The sequence below is a fragment of the Sceloporus occidentalis genome, unplaced genomic scaffold, assembly GCF_023333645.1.
Source record: "Sceloporus occidentalis isolate IW3139 unplaced genomic scaffold, rSceOcc1.0.p SCAF_1, whole genome shotgun sequence".
Taxonomy (NCBI): domain Eukaryota; kingdom Metazoa; phylum Chordata; class Lepidosauria; order Squamata; family Phrynosomatidae; genus Sceloporus; species Sceloporus occidentalis.
Window position 1 is genome coordinate 82,406,598 of NW_028316981.1, and position 21,589 is coordinate 82,428,186.

Sequence of the window (21,589 nt, forward strand, 5' to 3'; positions counted from 1 at the left end):
AACACCTTGTACCTTGCCCGGAAACTAATTGGCAGCCAGTGAAGGGATTTCAAAACCGGTGTTATGTGATTGGTACGACGAGTACCTGTAATTAACCTGGCTGCCATATTTTGTACAAGTTGAAGTTTCTGAACTTGGCACAAGGGTAGCCCCATATACAGCACATTACAGAAGTCCAATCGAGAGGTGACCAGCGCATGTACAACTGTTTCAAGGTCTCCCTGTTCCAGGAAGGGGCGCAGCTGGCGTATCAGCCGAAGCTGATAACAAGTGCTCCTGACTGTCGCATCCACCTGAGCTGTCAGGTGAAGCGACGAGTCAAGGAGCACCCCCAAGCTGCGGACAGAGTCTTTCAGGGGAAGTGTGACCCCATCCAGAACTAGCTGACATAATTCCATACCTGGGTTTGGGTTTCCTATAACAAGTACCTCCGTCTTACCTGGATTCAGCTTGAGTCGGTTTTCCCTCATCCAGTCCATTACCGCCCCAAGACAGGCATTCAGAGGAGAGATGCCATCCTTAGTCACTGCATCAGTCTGAGACATAGAGAAATATATTTGGGTGTCATCAGCGTACTTATAACATCCTGCCCCATGTCTCCGGATGATTTTTCCCAGCGGCTTCATGTAAATGTTAAACAGAATAGGAGACAATATTGCGCCCTGGGGTACACCAAATTTTATCTCTCTTTTAGAAGAGCAACTGTCTCCTAGCGCCACCATCTGGAATCTGCCTGAGAGGTAGGACAGTGCCTCCGATACCTAACTCTCTCAGGCGTTCCAGAAGGATACCATGGTCGATGGTATCGAAGGCCGCTGAGAGATCTAAGAGCACCAGCAGGGTCACACTTCCCCTGTCGATGCCTAGACGGAGCTCATCGACTAAGGCGACCAAGGCCGTCTCAACTCCGTATCCTGCCCTGAATCCGGTTTGAAATGGGTCCAGGTAATCAGCTTCATCCAAGACTGCCTGTAGTTGATTGACGACTGCCCTCTCGATCACCTTGCTCAAGAATGGCAACAACGAGACTGGCCTATAGTTATTTCTATCCAGAGGGTCCAGGGAGGGCTTTTTTAAGAGTGGTCTGACCACTGCCTCCTTAAGACAAGAAGGCAGGGTACCCTCCCTGAAGGATGCATTGATTATATTTTTCAGCATCAGCTTGACTATATCACCCCCCTGGACAGCCAGCCAGGATGGGCAAGGGTCAAGAGGGCAAGTCGTTTTTTTCAGACTACTAAGGAGCTTGTCCACGTCCTTAGTACTTACCGACTCAAATTGATCCAGTCTAACAGTAATGTCGGAGGCGCTGGATGCCTGTCTCATTGCTTCTGATTTAAAGTTGGCATCCAAATCAGCTCTTATCCGAGAGATTTTATCTGTGAAATAATCATTAAAAGCATTACAGTAAGCTATGGTTGACTCTAATAGAGGGTTCTGGGTGGGAGGCAGTTGTGTTAAACTCCTTACCACCCTGAACAGCTCAGTTGGGCGAGATTTCACAGACGCAATAGATGCAGAGTAGAAAGATTTTTTGGCTGCATCTATCGCCACTTGATAGGACCTAAGAAAAGTCCTATGAAGTATCTTATCAGATATGAGTTGATATTTCAGCCAACGCTTCTCTAGTTGTTGTCTAACCCGCTTCATTTGTTTAAGCTCTTCAGTGTACCAAGGGTTACGGTTTTTAGTGGGTTGGAAAGGACGCTTGGGAGCAATCATGTCTATAGCTCTGGTGATGTTGTTATTCCATAAATTAACCAGAACTTCAACAGAGTCACTGGCACTGCCAACCATAGAACCCCCTAGGGCTTCTTGGAACCTAATGGGTTCCATCAGCCTTCGAGGGCGGACCATTCTAATTGGTCCTCCACCCCTAGAGGGAGGAATAGTAGTCTCCAGACCAACCTTAACCAGGAAATGATCCGTCCATGATAATGCGCAGATACTAGTTATTTCTGCCCACGGATATGCCTGTTCGGTACAGAAGACCACATCAAGAGTATGACCTGCAGAATGCGTGGGCTCAGAGACTATCTGGGAGAGGCCCATGTTTCTCATGAAACCTATGAACTCCCGAGCCACACCAGTAAGATTAGTCAAATCACCCTTGAGAGGGATGTTGAGGTCACCCAGGACTAACAGCCTAGGTGATTCCAACATCAGCTCTGAGACTAGTTGTGTCAGCTCAGCTAGGGAGTCTGTTACGTTACGGGGTGGGCGATAGACCAAGAGAATCCCCAAACTCTCCCTGGTCTTCAAGCAAAGGTAAATGCATTCAATGTGGTTTAATGCACGGATAGGTATCCTGGTTAAAGTGAGATTGTTTTTATGGATTATGGCTACGCCTCCCCCCTGCCCGCTTCCCCTTATCTGCTCATTGACAAGAGTACCCGGCTGGAAGGGCCTGAGCCCAGGTTACAGAGCTATCTGCTCCTAGCCAGGTCTCTGTGATACATGCCAGGTCAGCGTTGTGATCTATTAGTAAGTCATAGATGATATGGGACTTATTCTTCACTGACCTGGCATTGCATAAGAGCAGGGAAAGGTTTGGCGAATGGTTAGGCATGCTCTCTTGATCTTTTGGGGTAGTAGGGCAAATGGAAGGCGGAATAGATATCAGACATCTATCACGTCTTCTTCTATAATGACCTTTTGCCCTGCTAATGCCATATCTTCCATTGCCCTGCACAACTTGAATTGATGCTCCGTTGAAGACATCTAATCCCTCCCCTGAAACACACATTGATGGATATATATCTTGGTTGACATCAAGACCCTCCATCTAACCAGTGTCTCGTAGTCCCCTAAATAGTCTGCAGTCGATCTATTGTGACTTTTTAAGTAATGACAAAAACTGGGGACAGAGTTCAATGGTCTTGAGACTAGGCAAGTGGAAGGAAGAGCAGAAAAGAGCCTCGCCCAGGCCTGACTGCTTCTGCGCCGCCTCTGTTGTTGGAGAGCCGATAGTGAAGAAGGCGGCAATGGAGTCCCGCCTTGGCCTCCGCTTCAGTTGCGTCGCTCTGGCAACCAGGCAGGTGGAAGGAGGGGCGGAAGAGAGCCTCGCCCAGGCCTGACTGCTTTTGCGCCGCCTCTGTTGCAGAAACCATTTAACATGGATGTTCAACTAATCAGGGACTATTATTTATGTATTGAATTTATATCCCACCTTTTTCCCAAAATGGGAGTCACACTACACACACTCTGCACTAGGCCTTAGAGGGACACATTTTCATGCTCTCTCATTTTGCTTTGTTTTAATTCAAAAATTGCCTCCTGAGTCCTCGTAAGTGATTTTGTCAAGTATTCTTATTTTGAAAAAATAAAAATAAAAATGAGTATAGAACAATATAAAACAGGCAGAGGAAGCAGTAAAGCCATGGCAGCATTGCTCCCCTACCCCCTGGGAAGTGTGAATGCATTTGGATTTAAACACACACACACACACACATTTTGCAGGGTGGAGCCCTTTCAGAGTGCAAAAACAGCTTTAGCCACATTTTGCCCACCCCATTACAGTCTGCTTAAAAAAAAAAATAACTAGAGCAAGTTGTATATTGCCTTTACCAAGGCCATGAAATGAGCTTGAGAGCACATCAAGCCTATTCACTTCCTGGAAGCCAAGATGACTAAACTGAGTCTGTCATACTTTGAGCATATTATGAGACGATGTGACTCACTGGAAAATGCAGCAGTGTTTGGTAAAGTGGAGATCAGGTGAATAGACTCAATCGAGAAAGCCACAGATTTCCCTTTTCAAGACCTGAGTAGGGTTGGTGAAGACAGGGTGTCCTGGAGCTCTCATTTATAGAATTGCCATAAGTTGAAGCTGACTTGATGGAAAATAACAATAAGGACTTCTTGGCAGTAGCTGAAATGTGCAAACCTTAGAAAGAATCCTTGAGAAGATGGCATGCTGTGTTACGTCCAGTGTAATACAGAAAGTAGTTTTTAATGGTTTTAAAGCTAACCTGAATACGAGAGAGAGAGACCTTACCGCTTTTTCAACTGAATGTTCTCCTCTATGTTAAATGTAATGCTAGATTGTCCTGCCTCAAAGAACTCTCAGAAAGCTAAACTGCCCATTATGCACTTGCTGTTGCCCTGGCAGTAGTAGGCCTTTTGAGAAAAGGAACTTCCTTTCATGTCATCTAGTCATTTTAGATAAATAACATTTACATCTTTCCTTGGTAGCCTCTCCATTCCCTGCTAACCCAATATTATTCCTCTTTGGGGAGCATTGCATAGTTGAAAGTGTATCAGCGGCAAATATGCCAAGGAAATGTGACCAAGGTGAGAGTTGTGTGCCATTATTACCATTGGTCTTAAAATTACCAAGCCATGACAGAGTGTATTAAGTTGAAAAAAAATGAGTGTGCACACACATTGAAATCTTAATCAACACCAGTTAATTAAGTGTCAATTAAACAGCATTCACACAACACAGAAAAAGAGGAAGTGGTAACTCAGGTTTATAACACCTGCTTTTAAAAATTCTTTGCCAGGAAAGATGTAGTAAAAATAGTTGGTAGGTGTTTGCTGCTTTTTAAAAAGGTTCTGAAGCACATTTCCACACTATAACATGTTCTGAGAGTGAAGAATTCATTGAATATTTATTTCTGCTGTGATGCTTAGATGGTGGACGTGGGAGAAGTAAAGAGAAAGGGAACATACTGGTGCATAAAATTCTTTTATTTATATTGTTTAAACTAGATACATGAGTCATGCCATCACCTTTTGTCTGAAAGTCTATAGTTAAATGTGTATGACATCACCTACATAGAGATAATTGAAAGAAAGAAAACAACTAAATATGATCTTCTCTTCTTTTGGCTTATCCAGGTGGTTGAGGTGTATGGCCTCCTGGCCTTAGGAATGTCTCTGTGGAACCAGCTGGTAGTCCCTGTCCTCTTCATGGTCTTCTGGCTTGTATTATTTGCTCTTCAAATCTACTCGTACTTCAGCACACGAGATCAGCCTGCCTCTAGGGAAAGGCTTCTCTTTCTCTTTCTAACCAGGTAATTAACTAAAATCTATAGTTAGCAGTTGTTAGTCACTGGCATTTGGCGGGGGGGGGGGGGATCTGCTTCTTACAAATGAAGAAAAAGAGCAACAATAGACAGGTCCCCAAGAATATATCTAAGATAGGACTTATTTCAAGTAATGGAATATGCATCACCTAGGCACAGGCATATATATCTGTGAACCTGTTTACTTTATGCCCAACTTTTTTTAAGGTATAAAAATTGTGAAAATTCAGAGGTCTTGTTTCTGTTTACCTTTTCTCTGCAGTGAAATGGTTTGGAAGTTGCAATGTTTAAACTTTTCAGAGAAAGCATTTGGGAGACATACTAACTGAAATTATCAGAACTGGGTGGCTGACAAATTCCCTCAGGCTAGAAAAATCATGAGTCCAGTATGTCCAAGTTCAAGTGCCTGCTTCGCTGTAGTCTTTTAGGATTACTCCTGTACCCAGCATTGTGGTTGTGCAGAGAGTCTTGTGTACTCTGAGACCTCTATAAAATGTGTTGTGCCCATACAGTTAGATTGATTTTGTTTACATGTTTAGAGAATGAAAAAAATAGGGATTTTTCAAAGAGCTGTCCTCAAAACTCTCAGTGCAGTCAAGTGGAGTTCAGTTGCACAACATAGTTATAAAATATTGAAGGAGAAATGAAACTTGGATTGATTTATGTTGCTGAGCTTCCTCCAGTGATCATACTGCAATAATGCAGAGGAAGGACTATATGTACCTGAAATAAAAACAAAGTAAGGAATGGGAATCTACACTGAAAAGAACCCAGGCCCCATGTTTTAACATAATTTTCTTACAAATATGTTCAGTTTGTATGAGCTCATCCTTGGGCTCACACATGTCTGTAACAGTCTAGAGAGTAAACACAGGAATTGCAACTTACAATTTAAACCTATTTGGTCTGTTGTCTCTGACTATTAACTACCTCTTTCTAAGATGTGCTTAATGGAGAATGAATTAGCAGATCTATATGTTTATCCTTACCATTTTTATTTGAAATGTCAATAAATTAGATAAAGGGTTTCTTTTTTCTTTCACAAATGAATAATGTTTTCATAAAATACAAGCAGAGCAGCAGCCCAAGATGGTGCTGTCTTGCAATAAATACTGACAAAATGCAGCAGTATCTCCATCTGATAAGATACTGTGTGTGCGTGCATGCACACACTACATACACACTTAAGACTTGCTCTGGGTCAGCATATTTTAGGATTGATCTGTTTTGCCAGACCTGCATATTGGAAGCTTCATGGAGCTAGGGCTCAAACATGCAGTTGTCAAACAGAGCATAGGCATCATTATAGCACTATATAACATGCTGTACTTGTTCAAAGTTTCAATAATAAGTGTATTTTCTCTATCTAAGTATTGCAGAATGCTGCAGCACACCCTATTCTCTTCTGGGATTGGTGTTTACAGTCTCTTTTGTGGCACTTGGAGTTCTAACCCTCTGCAAGTTTTATCTGCAAGGCTACCGAGCATTCATGAATGACCCAGCTATGAACAGGTAAGCTGCACAATAGGGAATCAATTCTCAATCCATGTTAGATAGACTGAAACAGATTTTACACCTTACATAGATTTAAAAGCACATGTGGGATACACTTTGTAAAACATCCTCACAAAAAGCCATCTGCTCTGATTGTTTTAGAATCAGATCCTGAAAGACAAGCGTTCTTGAAAACTCTCTTTTTGCTAAGAGGCATACTGGTTGATGTTTCAGTGCATTGCTTGAATTTTATTGCAAAGCCCTACTCCAGCTCCCCAAATCTATTTTGTGTGTTCCTCATTCTTTCCTTTCAGCTCTTAGTATTCCATGCTATGTTCTTTGAATTACATTTCAATATTCAGTTTTTGCTAGCTGCACTTAAACCTTGATGGCAATATCTCTGCCAGGGTTCTTTTACTTTCCCGGTTTAATTCTCTGGATCCTTTTGCATTTGTTTTTCTCTTGAAAGAATAGTTCTTACTACTACTACTACTACTACTACTTCTTTTTTAAAGAAAAGACCCTCTTCAGAATGTCTTCCTTTGAGCCTTCTTTTAGCATCTCCTCTTGGTCTGAACAATGCATTGTCTTTGTACATTTGAGTGAATGTGCAACTGCATTTGCTTGCCATCTTGATGTGTAACCCTATGTTGCTTCATCTCGAGTTTCTTAAAACTACTAAGCTTGAGGCACACTGTCACAGAATTGTAATAAATAGTAAGCTTTCTTCATACTACCAGTTCCTTTCCTCCTTTTGTTTTTCTTCAGTGTGCCAGTCAGAGTAATTTTGTTTCATCTTCAAAGGAGAGAGAGCTAAAAATAGTTTCTTTTCTCTGTTTAATGGTGTGGCAATACAATAAGAATTGATACCATAAGGGCACATGATTTCTAGAATTGAAATCCTGTTTCAGTGCAGAAGCACACAAAGAGGGCTATAAAACAACTGAGAATGGAAGAAGTCAGATGTGATGCAGGAGCATTTCTGGTAAAGAGAATGTGTAGAGAAATTCTCCAGTCATAGCATTCTGTATTAATCAATGTATATAGATTTAGGTGTACTCAAGGCCAGTAACATAGGACCACTGTGATTTCCTTTGTATAGTGGAATAAATAACACTGAAAGACAATGGCTTTTCCAGGTCTACCCAAATGACTTTAAGAAAAGTTTGAAATCAGTATCAACCTTCTATTGGGTTTTGTAGCTGGCACTTAGCAAATAGAATCTGGTTTGAGGAAGGCCACTAGCTGGAATCTAGTGCAAAATGCAAAACATTCTCACATAAAAAGCTTGGGGGAGATTGTTGCCTGTTAGTTAAAGCAATTTTATAATTGTTTCAAACTAGTTTGTACTCTGTGTTTTGTTCTTAATTTCTCCATTTTTCTTTTTCTTTTTAATCTAAAGAGGAATGACAGAAGGAGTCACACTTCTAATACTGGCTGTGCAAACTGGACTGATTGAACTTCAAGTTGTCCATCGGGCTTTCCTGCTCAGTATTATCCTCTTCATCGTGGTTGCTTCCATCCTACAGTCCATGCTTGAGATTGCAGATCCCATTGTCTTAGCTCTGGGAGCATCAAGAGACAAGTAAGTCGTGTATTTTCTAAATTTGGTGGTAGCTTTTCAGATTCTGGATGTCTTGGAGGTAAATCTAATTAATTGTGGGTTATACAAAATGAACTCCTTTAAATATGAACACCAAGCTTCATTTTGACTCTTTAAGAACAGGCTCCCAAATGAGCTTGGATGCCTTCCTCCTGTCAAACATTTCTTTTTCAGTCCGAGCCAAAACAATGTTTGCAGTTTCATTCAAACTAAGAAACTATAAGGTTTCTAATCCTAGTTTGCTATACAAGCATCATCCATTTTGGGTTTGGAAAAAGCAGCAAGCACTAGTTTATGTTAAATCAGAAGATGAGGGAGGGAAGGAACTGTTGCACTTGAGCAGAAGAGGTAGCACCTGAGCACAAAGCTTATTGAAAACCCATCCAAAGGTTGAAATAATTTTTAAAATAAAACTCAAAAAACACAGCCCCTGTTGTGGCTGAATACTTGGGATACTTGTATTTTTTGTGTGCATGGCTGAAAAATACTAGGGTAAAAACTTACAGGTAAGAGGTATAGGCTATGTGGTTTGAGTATGTTCTGCGTGGCTCTATTACTAATATGCAGACATAGTACTCAGGTCAGCAGTTAAAATATTTTTAGGCAGATATAAATAAACTACTAAAACTGTGCCATGAAGCCTGAATTACCCCTTCTGACAAACAGATGCCAAAATGTATTTATACTCAGCAGATACTCTGTTCTATGCAGATAGATAGAAGAATAAATTCATGCAGCCCTGCAAGGGAACAGTGTGGTGAAAATTATGCTCAGACAAAATGGAACAAAATAGACCAATGGCAAGCAAACGGACACATATAAGAAGGTGAAAATAGCCACAGAAGGCAATAAATCAGAGTGCTGGGGTGGGGTAAGACAGTAATCTTAAAAGTAAAGCCTAGAGAACCAGAATTGTTTTTCACAATTGGACAGAGGTGGCCCACAATTGGTTTAATGTTGCTTCTTTATTTCAGACTTAATTTACCCATCTGAGATATTTTTAGTGCCTCAAGAAAAAAGTGTGTTTTTTGTACCATGCTAATCTTCATTTCAGCTTGTCTTTTTTCTCTGTAGCCTGGGAACATAGTTAAATAAGAAGTTTATTTTTTATCTACCGTCTGTTTTGCTTAGAGGTTACTTGTGATCGGCACAGGTTGCCTGCACCATGTTCATGTTATTTTTATTAGCAAGGGGAAAAGAGAAAATCAGAGTTAACTTGTATAGCCCTGGTGACAGCAGACTGTATTTCAGCTCTGCTTGGTTCAAATTAAACTCTGAAACAAAGTTCTGGAAAAGACCTTAGATGGCACTTGATAACACTGTGTTTTTGAAATTTAAAGACACAGATATTGTGCTAGTTCCATGAATGATTGATATTTGATTATGCAAGTCCGCTGGTTAGACACAGTTTAGCGTGATGTAGTGAATACTCCCCCCACCCCACCCCATGAGATCTGTAGCTGGATGTGCACTTCATCCATACATACGCCTAAGGGATGAGATATATCAATTAATTAGGTTTCCTCAGTTGAATTAGATGATGAGTAAGGATCTACATGATACTACTCTTGAATAGTAAGGATGTTGCTATGAAGGTTATGTATGTTCAGTTCACAGAACCATATATGTATTCATTCATCTTTCGTACAGTTATGGATTCAGTATGATTCTAGTTCCTGAATACAAGTAAGGTATAAATGTGATCTCGCCATTATCTGAATATTACAGTCTGAACTCATGTACAGTGTGCTGCTTGAACCTACCTTTTACTATTATTGGATCAAATGTTTCCCTAAGAACCCTCTGGTGTTTGCAGAACAGCCATTAAAAAGCTTCCAAATAGGCCTGATTATTCAGAGACTGTACACATGCTCAACATAATACATGGGCACCCCTATGGTTGTCTTGAAATCTTGCTGATGGCCTGACATATCCTTAAATAAGTCAAATAATCTACAATCCTTAAGCTATTCTGTGATAGTACCTTTGGTGTTGATTACACTGCTCTGAGATTTAAACCGAGGATTGTAGAATGTCTATATCTCCTGCTCACCAGTTTCTAAAGATCACATGCAGTGAAAGGTTTATGACAGGGTGAGCAACTGTGGAAGGGTAGGGGATCACAGCCCTCTCCCAGACCACTGTGTATATTTAGGAACATTCTGGAGCATTTTTCTTACTTGAAATTTCAAAATAAAATGAAATTGCTCTGTGTGTGTGTGTGTTGCACTTTCATTTTATTTTGAAATTTCAAATAAGAAAAATGCTCTAGAATGTCTCCCAATGCTCCCAGTGCACGCACGCGTGCACGTGCACACATACACACACACACACACATACGTGATCCCCTCTGAGGAACACATGGAGTTGTATATGTTTCCAGCAGAAAATGTTTTAAAATGTGCATACTGAAAATGTTCAAACAAGGATTATGACATTTTTGAAAGAGTACTGCCTGTTAAGTCACTTCTGATCTTTGTTTTGAAAGTGTAAAATCAGCTTTAATTAAACCTTTTCTTTTCCTTTTTTAAATGGCACTGTTTCTTTCAGGAGCCTCTGGAAACATTTTCGTGCTGTGAGTTTATGCTTGTTCTTACTGGTCTTCCCAGCATACATGGCCTACATGATATGTCAGTTTTTTCACATGGATTTCTGGTTGCTGATCATCATTTCCAGCAGCATTCTCACCTCCCTCCAGGTAAGCCCTGATAGCATCTTACATGCAGTTAATGATTTGGGGGTGTTATAGGAGCCCAAGGCCTGTGAAAGAAGTTAGAGAAACACAAGAAGATGGGAAACAGAATATAAAACTGAGCAACTGGTTATTTTAACAACAGAGTAAACACATTTTAAAAATAATCTTAAGTAATGTTATTAATATATCTTTAATATGCTTTTAGTCTATTTAAATTATTGGTACAGTACTGTTTTAAGATGTTTAAATAGATTTTATTTGTATGCTACTCTGCAATCCCCTGACTCCTGACTCTTGGCTCCTGATTCCTAACTCCCGATGTGCTCCCCCCTCGTCAGCACTGTTGAGCTGGCATGATATGTGGTTTTTACTGTGGTTTTATCGTGGTTTTATTGTGCAATTGGTTATGATGTCTGATGGTTTTGTATATATATCCATTTGCTGTTAACGGCTTTGATTTTTAGAAAAGCGGTATATAAATAAAAATTTTATTTATTATTATTATTATTATTAGAGGGTGGGATATAAATATTGTAATTAATAAATAGATAAATAACATTTGTTCCTGACCAAGCACAGTCTGTTGTTTATCCAGTGCAGATTACCTGTTTGTCATGATGCCATAATGAATACACCTATCATGAAAATCTCTCTCTCTCTCATGTCATGGCACCCTGGGGATGGAGTCAGGATCTGGACGCAACACCCCGACTCCACCCCCAGGCTTGCCTTTCAGGCTAGTCTGAACAGGGCCTAAGTTCTTATAAGTGATTGATGGCTGTCATTTTTGTGAGTGTGTTATACTGCCTCTGATAGATCAGGAATGTACTAAACCCACCCAAACAGAATTTTGCAAAGCTCCAAAACACACTGCAGAAACAATCCACTTTGAGACCACTTTAACTGCCCTAGCTCAGTGCTGGGGAATCCTGGGAATTGTAGTTTATTGTGACACCAGAGTTCTGTCACAGAATATCTCACAGAACTACAGTTCGCAGAATACCCTAGCATTGAGCCAGGGAAGTTTAAAGTGATCTCATACTGGATTATTTTATCAGTGTGTTTTGGACCAAAGTTCTAGCCTTGTGATCTGGTAATAAATGTTTTTCTGCTCCCAGGTACTTGGAACACTCTTCATTTACGTCTTGTTTATGGTTGAGGAATTCAGGAAAGAGCCAGTAGAAAACATGGATGACGTCATTTACTATGTGAATGGCACCTATCGATTGCTAGAGTTCCTTGTCGCTCTCTGTGTTGTGGCTTATGGTGTATCAGAAACCATCTTTGGAGAGTGGACCGTGATGGGCTCAATGATCATCTTCATTCATTCCTACTACAATGTGTGGCTCCGTGCTCAGCTGGGGTGGAAAAGCTTTCTTCTCCGCAGAGATGCTGTGAATAAAATAAAATCATTGCCTATTGCTACCAAAGACCAGCTGGAACAACACAATGATATCTGTGCCATCTGCTACCAGGTGTGTGTGTGTGCCTTCAAGTTCTGTGGTGACTTATGGCAACCCCATGAACCTTAAGAAGGGGGGTTTAAAGCAAGGAATAAGAGATGGTTTTGCCAGTTCCTTCCTTTGGACTATAGCTTACACTACCAGGTATTTGTTGGCAGACTCCCCTCCAAGTACTAACCAGGCCTGACCCTGTGTAGCTTCCAAGATCAGGCAGGATCTGGTGCCTTTACACTACAGTGTGCCCACACAATATGTGGACGCACTATACGCGCCTTTAACCTTACGTGGAAGGTTAAACTACCAGGAATATAATGGCATATACACAGGAATACTCCCCATTAAAACAAATGGGGTTTGAGAATACGCTGGGGAGGGACCACTGTATATAACTTTACATCTCTACGTTTATACTAGTATATGATGCTGCTCTGTCTCCCCCTTGTGGTCATTTATAGGAATAGTTGACATGTATATCTTAAGTTGGACTATAAATGAAGTGAGCTAAGGAAGAGAGTAAATTACAGGACTGGCACCATGTAATTGGCCTTTAATCAATCACACATGGGCTTCACTATGCATTTAATATACGCTGTAGCTGCTGTATGCACAGCAGGCTGATCTGCAAGATTGTGCCTTCTGTGATTAGGTGTGTGAATTGGGCCATTAATATTTGTAAGTCTCCCAAGCAGTATGCTCACAATATGTGATGTACAAATTGCATCCTAGACAATCCTGTCAAAGGGCTTTCTTGGTAAGGTTTGTTCATGGAGGTTTGTCTTGGCCTCCTTCTGAGGCAGAGAGAGTGTGATTTGTCCAAGGCCACTCACTGGATTTTCATGGCCAAGCAGGGCCATGAAACACTAGTCTCCTTGAATCTCCTGGAGACCTAGTCTAGCACTCAAACGACAACACCATCATGCCTAGCCCCAGTTTAATAATTCAGCATTTGATACAGACTTGTTTCAGAGGCAAATCAGTTGGGGAGGGAAGTGCAGCCACTTTATAAGAAGGAGCTCTCTTTGACAACTAGAATTGAAATGGATCATGGAGTATTTAGTGAGAATAAAGTGCTCATAAGCAGTACAGGCATCTTTGCAGGAAGACTTCTGTTCTCACCTACTGTATATACTCGACTATAAGTCGACCTCATGTATAAATCAAGGGCAAGTTTTGGGGGCAAAATTATGGATTTTAATATGACCCTTGGATAAGTCAAGGGTAAAACTTAGGGACATGCAATAAAGGATCTAAATGATGGAGCAAAGGAAAACAATGTCAAAGAACCTACAAAATTCTGGCAGGCATAACTGTTTTGGCTCACACTAAAGACTGCATGGAAGAGAGAGTAGAGGGAGGTCAGTGCTCCCAGGACAGATTGCACTCTTGCCTTTTACCAGGGGATGGTTCCCTTTTTAATAAGAGTTAAAGTATAGTATTTATGTTGACCCATGGATAAGTCAACCCAGGTTTTTGAGGTCAATTTTTTGACTAAAATTTCTAGACTTATACATGAGTATATACAGTATATGTATGCTGTTGCATTGACATTTTTGCATATTCATCTGACTATAGTTTTAGTATCCTTATCTAGAATTCCAAAATACAGAATTGTCCACATGGGTGATTGAGATAGTGACACCTTTTGATGGTCCAATGTACACAAACTTTGTTTTATGCACAAAACTATTAAAGATGTTTTGTATAAAATTATCTTCAGACTATGTGTGTAAGATGTATATGAAAGAAATGAATTTTGTGTTTAGACTTGGGTCCCATTTCCAGTATATTTCATTATGTATATGCAAATATTCCACAATCTGAAAAAAAAATCCAAAACATTTCTGTTCCCAAGCCTTTCAGATGAGGAAACCTCACCCTGTAATTTCTGCATATATACCACCAATGAATTTGCAAGATCAGCCTCTAGGACTTTGTCATCTGTTCATTTCTGCTTGAATCATACTGCATTCCTTTGAACATACTGCAGCCACAAAGCTCTAGGCTGTAACCTAGCATGGAAGTGGAAAGGCAGGTGGGGGGTTGTCTCAGAATGGCCAGGTATTTTGGAGACTGATGAAGGGCCACAGAAGGAAGAACCTTTTCCATATGGAGGTCAAGAGGGACCATTTGCCTCTCTAGCCCCAAATTTGAGAGGGTGACTAGACCTCACCAAGCTTTTTAAGATGAGTAAGTAGGCATGTTATTACAGACCTTACATTTTCAGATAATAGAATGAGATCATAGAGAGCTGATGTTGTCCTGTTAGAAAGGCTAAATTGGAGTTAAGCAACTTGGCACCTTCCATGCATGTGGTTTGAACTAGAACTCGCATATTACCTGAACATTGGTTGTACTGCTTGAGGCTTATGGGTATTACTGTCCAAAACATCTGGAAGGCACCAGTTTGCCCAGTGCTGGGATAGGTGGACTGGTCACTTGCTGTGAGGGACTTTCCATCCCTGTTTGTGACAAAATTCACAACTACAGCAAAGCCAGGAATGGCCTTTTTGGTTTGCACTGAAACCCGAGGGTATCAAGAAGCTCAATTCTGTACCCTTTTGCTGCAGTTCTATGCAGCTTTCATACAGCTCTGTTCCGGTTCTAAAGCTTTTAGATGGCACCTTCTTATTTACTTAACACCTAGTCCATGCAACACTTGCCTAGAATGACTCCTTGGGGTTTTTTTTAATGTTTTGATGATCTAGTGCATTTCTAATACTAAGGGGTATAAAACAAGTCTCCTCTCCATGTGGATAATGTAAAGGGTGGCAATTGAAGTTGGGCAGTGGGTCACCCTGGCTGGTTCTTTAGCAATCAACCTGGTCTATTTTGAGTGTTAGAGCAGCCTCAGGAGAAAGTGTTTGTTGATGGTTATTGTGTGATCCCTCTGTCTTTTTCCTTTCAGGACATGAAGTCTGCTATCATCACGCCTTGTGGCCATTTCTTTCATGCGGGCTGCCTTAAGAAATGGCTGTATGTGCAAGAAACCTGCCCCCTGTGCCACTGCCAACTTAAAAGCCCCACACAGATCATGGGGCAAGGATCAGAGCCCTTGCCACAACCAAATCCAGGAGCAGAGCAAAATACTGTGCAGCGAGAAGCTACAGAGCCCCCTGGCGTAGAGCGCCAGGAGGAGCCAAGTGGTGAACCTGTTGACAAGGGACAAGCTGTCAAAGGGATGGGTGTCCTACAGGACTCTGCTGATGCCAAGGATGCCTCACCCAGTCTGGGCAATGCATCTTCCAGTGAAGCCAGTCAGAAGAAAATGGCCACAGAAGGAGCAGCAAAAGAAGAGGCAGAGGTTTTAACACGGGATTTGGGAGGCTGCATCCAGAATTAAAGTAGCAGAGGCTGCTGCAAGAATAAACACTCCAGGGCCACTCTGTTCAGTGGACAGAATCCAACCCTTTTTATTGTCATAAGCAAGTTTAACTCTCAGAATGCTGGCCAAAATGTATTTCTAAGATCCCATGCTGATTTCTGTGAGTTGCTTGGTTTATAGGGCTGCCAGTGCATTCCACTGGAAACTTACTTTTAAAATCTGCCATCATGTTGCGAATGAGCAGAATCTGGAAATTTAAACTGAGTATTTTTTGAAGGGAATGGTAGGGGAGGGCAGAAACATGAGGGAGGTGGGGAGCTGGAAAGAAGACAGATGAAACAAAAAAACCAGTGTTTCTGATAACTGAAAAGGGAAAATAAAGCAAAGACAAAAACAAGGATTTGCATCCTTGGCCTCATCTGTCAGCGTTGAATGGAGCTGAATTATGTATGCTGACAAAAGTCCTGTAGAGGCTGGAAGTTTTAAAAATTAAAATATATCAAGGATTGTGTTGGGGCAGGGCAGCACTCCAGTATGTCAGATGTAGTGCTTTGGGCATGTTGGGTAGGGCATTTGCATTCATGTAATCTATAGCAATTCTTGACTTTTTATGATGAAGTCTTCAACACTTTAATGTTTAGGAACCTTTTTTGTTACTCAACATTCTGAACAGTGTTGGCTGTGTGAAGTCAATTAAAGCTCCAGTGAACTCTCTCTATATGCCACCAATGAGTGCAGGAGAGACATGGGAGGAGTTTTAGGTCACTGACTGAAGCCATTCGGTGCTGTTCAGTTTTGTGTAGTGTTTAATTTCTTGCAGCTGAATTAAAGCAGTATTAATCTCCTGGCAATATTTGCACCTTTGGGAATGAGTACATAAACTGTATGATCAAATGCCGCAAATGCCACTCCAGAAGCTGTTACCAGGATTTGCACCTTTTTCTCCTTTGACAATAATGTGTGTGTACTCAAATTTTTACATTTATCATGGCTTTCAGGTAGAACTAGGGGCTCGGGGTGGGCTGGGAGCTGGCAATTTTTTATGTGAATTTTGATATGAAAAGGAACTAGTCATTTATTTATACACTAGGCTTGGCGCTTGAAAGTGTTTCCCCTCTTCCCTTCAGAATTGGTGTTCCAACCGTGAAATGTGGATATTATTTTATTTTTTAGTAGTGAGTTTGGATGTAGACTGACAGACATAGCTGAATGTCTCAATAAACTACATTTGAAGATTTTTGTATATTTGATTGTCTTATTCTTTTAAAGGTGAGGCTTTCATAACAACATGTACAGTAAATGGAGGCACTTAACCAATTCACTTTAATATCTCATCGAGCCAGTTTCTAGTAACATGCTGTCTGTGCTATGCCTTTGTTTGGTTGACTGCTAGTATCCCATCATATATCTAATAACTTGGAGTATACCTACTGGAGTTTTCACCAAGCTGCAGGAATGAAATTTGCTGGAGATGAAAAATTTCCAGAAATTTTGAATCCATGGAGGAGATTTTTTTCCCCAGTGAGTTTTTTGTTTTTGTTTTTTTTGCAGGGAAGGCGACCTATTTGAAGAATATGGGGAAAGTTTCTATTAGCATCATTTACCAATTTGTTACTCTGGGAACATCAAATATATACATAATATTATGCAGGATGCCTTAAGAAATGGCATAATACATAATATTATACAGTTACACAGTTTTGCTAGTAACAAAGTTACTACATTTGGTGTATTAAAGCTATGGTTCAGTCAACAGTAACTACAAACTGAATCCCTTTTTAAAAAAATGTTACAAATAGAACTGTAAGGAACAGAAGAAACCAACAACCTTAGTAAAAGAGGAAAAAATAATTTTGTCTCCTACTGGAGAAGAAGTATAACATATTCATTTCCGTAAGCAGAATTGAGAAAAGGATCAGCAATTGCAATGATCAGATAACTAAATTGTCTTGCATAACAGTCTTCCTATTTACATAGTTTTTCAAAATAATTTTGGGGGATTAAATATATAAACAACTTGTACTAAACCATGTATTGAACATCATTCTAAAAGAAAGTATTTTAAAATCTATTTTTATCCACCACCCTCAGTTTCCAGTGTTTTTCCATTTTTTTCTGGGAAGAAAAAAACTTCGGGGGGGGGAAATGGGGGGGGGAATAGCTTTATCTGAATTTTCCACCCCTCCCCCAGGCTCCACATCTCCAGGCACCACTGATCTAACATTCAACCAAAAAGGTTGACATCAGGATCAGTCAAGGTACTTAGCACTAATGGCAGAGGCCCTGTTAGAAGGGCAAGAAGAAACTCCACAACCAATATTCAGAACAAGGGGATATGATATTCATAAGATGTATGAGAAAGAAAAGCTTTAGGATCATAGAATCATAGACTTGGAAGAGACCACAAGGGCCATCTAATCCAACCCCCTGCCATGCAGGAAATCACAATCAGAGCATCCCCAACAGATGGCCATCCAGCCTCTAATAATCACATCTTGATTTGACAGGTGATGGCTAGTATCAAGTTTGTAGTTTGTTCCCTATGTAGTTACTCTGAACCATCTTGTTTGTTTACCTATACAGACTTGTAATTTGAAGAGGATTTTAATTCTAATAAAATAAAATTAAAATTAAAAAATGGCAAGAAGAGGCCATTTCCATCTTGAAGCAGCATCCACACCACAACATCCAGCCTTCCAAAGCAGATTCTGAACTCATGAGCAGGGCTCTCTCTGTGTGTGTTGGGGTGGGGGACAGACATTTCTTCTCTTTGTATTCTGTCATCAGCATAATTTTCCAATTGGATCACAGCCTTAATTGCCAGCTTTTGTATTTCCACTAAGGCTGCATCAAGACTGCAGAAAGAATGCAGTTTGACAGCCCTTTAACTGTCATGGTTCAGTGTTATAGAATACTGTAATGTGTAGTTTTGTGAGGCATTTACCCTTCTCTGTTAGAGAGCTCTGGTACCACAGCAAACTGCAAATCCCAGAATTCAATAGCATTGGCCCAAGGCAGTTAAAGGGGTGTCAAACTGCATTCTTTCTGCAGTGCAGATGCAATCTAAAATAAATCCTGGTCTTTGTCTCATATTCTTTCCAGGGCTAGGCTTCAGGATGAAGATGACTACCAGAATTTCAAACGTTTAGCATCAGTTTGGGCTACAAGTGTTTGTGGATGTCACATACACTTATCAGGGCAGCTGGTATTTGGTCAAATATGGTAAACTGTGGCTTTCCATCCAAAGCTGGCCCAGCTTCCACTGGTAATCAATAAATACATAATCAACCAACAAACAAAGTGCAGAGGGGGACTAGGAGACGGACAAATGGAAACTGCTAGATAACAAGTGACACCTAGAAATGCCACTTTACTCTTATTTAGTAGCAAGCAAAGCTTTTTACATTTCAATTGTTTTAGCCGCATAATCCTGTGAGGCCAGAATTGTGGATCCTTTTATGGATGGGAAGCTGAATTTCCTCAAAATGAAAACACACATACTAATAACTAATAGAGACATTCAGAAAACCAGTGTAGCCAAAACTACACCATCCATGAATACAAGGGAGATATCTGCCAGCTTGTGGGAACCCCAAGATTTTCTCCAAAGTTTAAAAGCCAAACAAATGGGGAGGGTGTTGGTGGTAGGGAGAAGAAAACTACTTGAGTATCAAGGGGAATGGCTGGGGAATAGAATAAATGGAAGCACTCGCACTACAACATTTTGTTGCATGTCCCACTTACCTGTAGTTCATTAGTGGGAAACCTGGAATTTGTGTGACCATTGGCCATGCTGCTTGATGCTGATGAGAGCCAGAATATAATGGCAGAGACAATAGGGTTTTAAAAAACCAAAAAACCTTACTATATTAGAACTGAAATGTGAACCCAATTAATAGGATAAAGATATAACCATCTGCTGTCAAAATGAGATGTTAGGTGGCTTTTACTATGAGGGTTTGCTAATTTACCAAATTACTACACTTTTTTTTCATTTTCTTTACAAGATACTTATAATGCAACCAAAAAAAGTCAGTTCTTCTTAGTGGTCTCTGTGATTCATATGTATGGGTCATTCTGCACTTGTGCAAAGATTTTCAGAAACTTCTAGAGCTGCATTTTGATGGTAGTCCAGCCCTGCTTGCCCACTCATATATACATTCTCGCTAAAACCGTGCTCCTTGGACAAACCATGTTCTGTGGACAAACACCATCATTGTAGGGTTGTTAAGAAGTCTCAGCACTTTAGCATTTGTCAGTTCATCTTTTCATTCTCCAGAGACTCTTCAAGGTGTGTCCAGACTGTGGGGTTAAGTCGCCATTTTTGGATAGTCACACATATTGTCTCCTCTGCCTGGGTGAAGACCACATGGTTGACTCTTGCCTGTTTTGCCAGACTAAGCAAGGCATAACAGAGCTTCCTATCTTAAGGCTTTTCTATGGGAAGGACCCCTCCAGACTGTGGCCCTTGAAGCTCAGAAGAAGCCACTTCATTTGTTTTTAATGGCTATCTGCTGACACCTATCTTCGACCATGGAACAACAGCTAATACTCCTAATGAGCCAGATCCCTTAACCCTTCTTCAATCTCCTCAGAAGACAAATTGGTGCTGATATGAAAAGAGGCTCCTAAAACCTCTTCCAGGGCTCAAAAATCTAGAGATGCTCTGCTTACACTTGGCAAATGTCCAGAGAAATAGTTGAAAAGGGGAAACATCTGTTCTCCAATTTCAGCAGAGCTGGAGGAGAAGGGTTTGAATCTTGCCCCCTCCCAAGATCAGTTATCTAGGAGGCCCAGGCAGAAGCAAACTGATGTAGCCTTTTTCTGAGCCTCCCTCAAAGGTCTCCATCTTCCATGGCGCACATTGTTTCCAGGGTGAGCAGAGGCCTCTCCCCCCTTCTCAAAACAGAAACTGACCACAGCAGTAAGTTCATTTGCTTTTCTGTTTTGAAAGACAAGGCCCAAAAACGGCAAGAGAGAGACCCCAACCCAACACGTGGAAAATGTGGAATGTCCATTAGCATCTCCAAGTGCTCTTGGGAGCACTTTTGACTATTTGGAATCAAATAAAATTAAATAAAAATCAGCCCCCTAAAATTTGGGTAACATGGAATGGGTTGAAATGGGCTGTGGTAGTGGAGGAATGTGGCCCTCCAAGGTCCAGCAGTGGGCAATGTGGCTTCCCTACCCCATGGTGGTTGTCCGCTGTTGCACTAAAATGGACATTGGAGTACACTGTGAGAGAAAACCCACTCACATATTCAGAGCATAATCTCCTTTTTGTGGATCTGCCAGTACTGGATACCCACAAGCCCATTTATCAAACATAGAACTAGCAGGGTATGTAGGTGCTAAGCATGCGGTTGTGGTCAGGCAGATAAGGGTGACCACCATATGCCTTCTCAACCTTCTCATCTGAAGAGTCCTGAAGAACAGAACCTGGAAATAATAAGGTACAAGCAGCACAGTTATCTGTAGCTAGTTACTCTTGTTTGGTAATGAGGGTATAACGAAGCTATGTTTCAAAATTAGCAAGCGTAAAATTATTTTATTTGTGTAATGTGTAACACTTTCATCAGTTACTTTTAAAGAGCATTTTGGTACATTTTCCCCAAGTTTTATGCTGTTCTCTTATCAACAGTAACAGTTTTCTCTCCAAAAAAGTATTAATAAGTAAGAAGCAATTCAATAATGCAATATGCTACTTTTTCAACACTGTAAATACAACTGGGCCTCCGTAACCATGAATTCTGCATGGCTTGAAAATATTCCCCCCACCCCCCAATTTCAAAAAAGCACTTTTGTCATTGGATAAAGGTGACACCATTTTGCTACACCATTGTATTTAATGGAACCTGAGCAGCCATGTATTTTAATATTAGTGCTGAGTCCTAGAACCAAACCCCAGTGGATACCAAGGGCTCCCTGTACTGTAATGGCAATGGACTACAGTGCACCCGCGCATACGTGGCTTTCAACACA

The 21,589-nt window shown here is 40.8% G+C and overlaps 1 protein-coding gene across 1 annotated transcript in view; it reads left to right on the forward strand.

Moving 5' to 3' along the window:
• RNF145 (ring finger protein 145) overlaps window positions 1-16,844 on the forward strand; it is an 83,122-nt gene extending 66,278 nt beyond the window's left edge. Inside the window, exons 6-11 of the mRNA XM_089527631.1 lie at window positions 4,843-5,018; window positions 6,402-6,542; window positions 7,927-8,109; window positions 10,678-10,825; window positions 11,941-12,297; window positions 15,191-16,844. Of these exons, the coding sequence (XP_089383757.1) occupies window positions 4,843-5,018; window positions 6,402-6,542; window positions 7,927-8,109; window positions 10,678-10,825; window positions 11,941-12,297; window positions 15,191-15,625 (1,440 nt within the window). The 3' untranslated portion in view covers window positions 15,626-16,844. The remainder of the gene's footprint in view (window positions 1-4,842; window positions 5,019-6,401; window positions 6,543-7,926; window positions 8,110-10,677; window positions 10,826-11,940; window positions 12,298-15,190) is intronic.
• The last annotated feature ends 4,745 nt before the right edge of the window (window positions 16,845-21,589 follow it).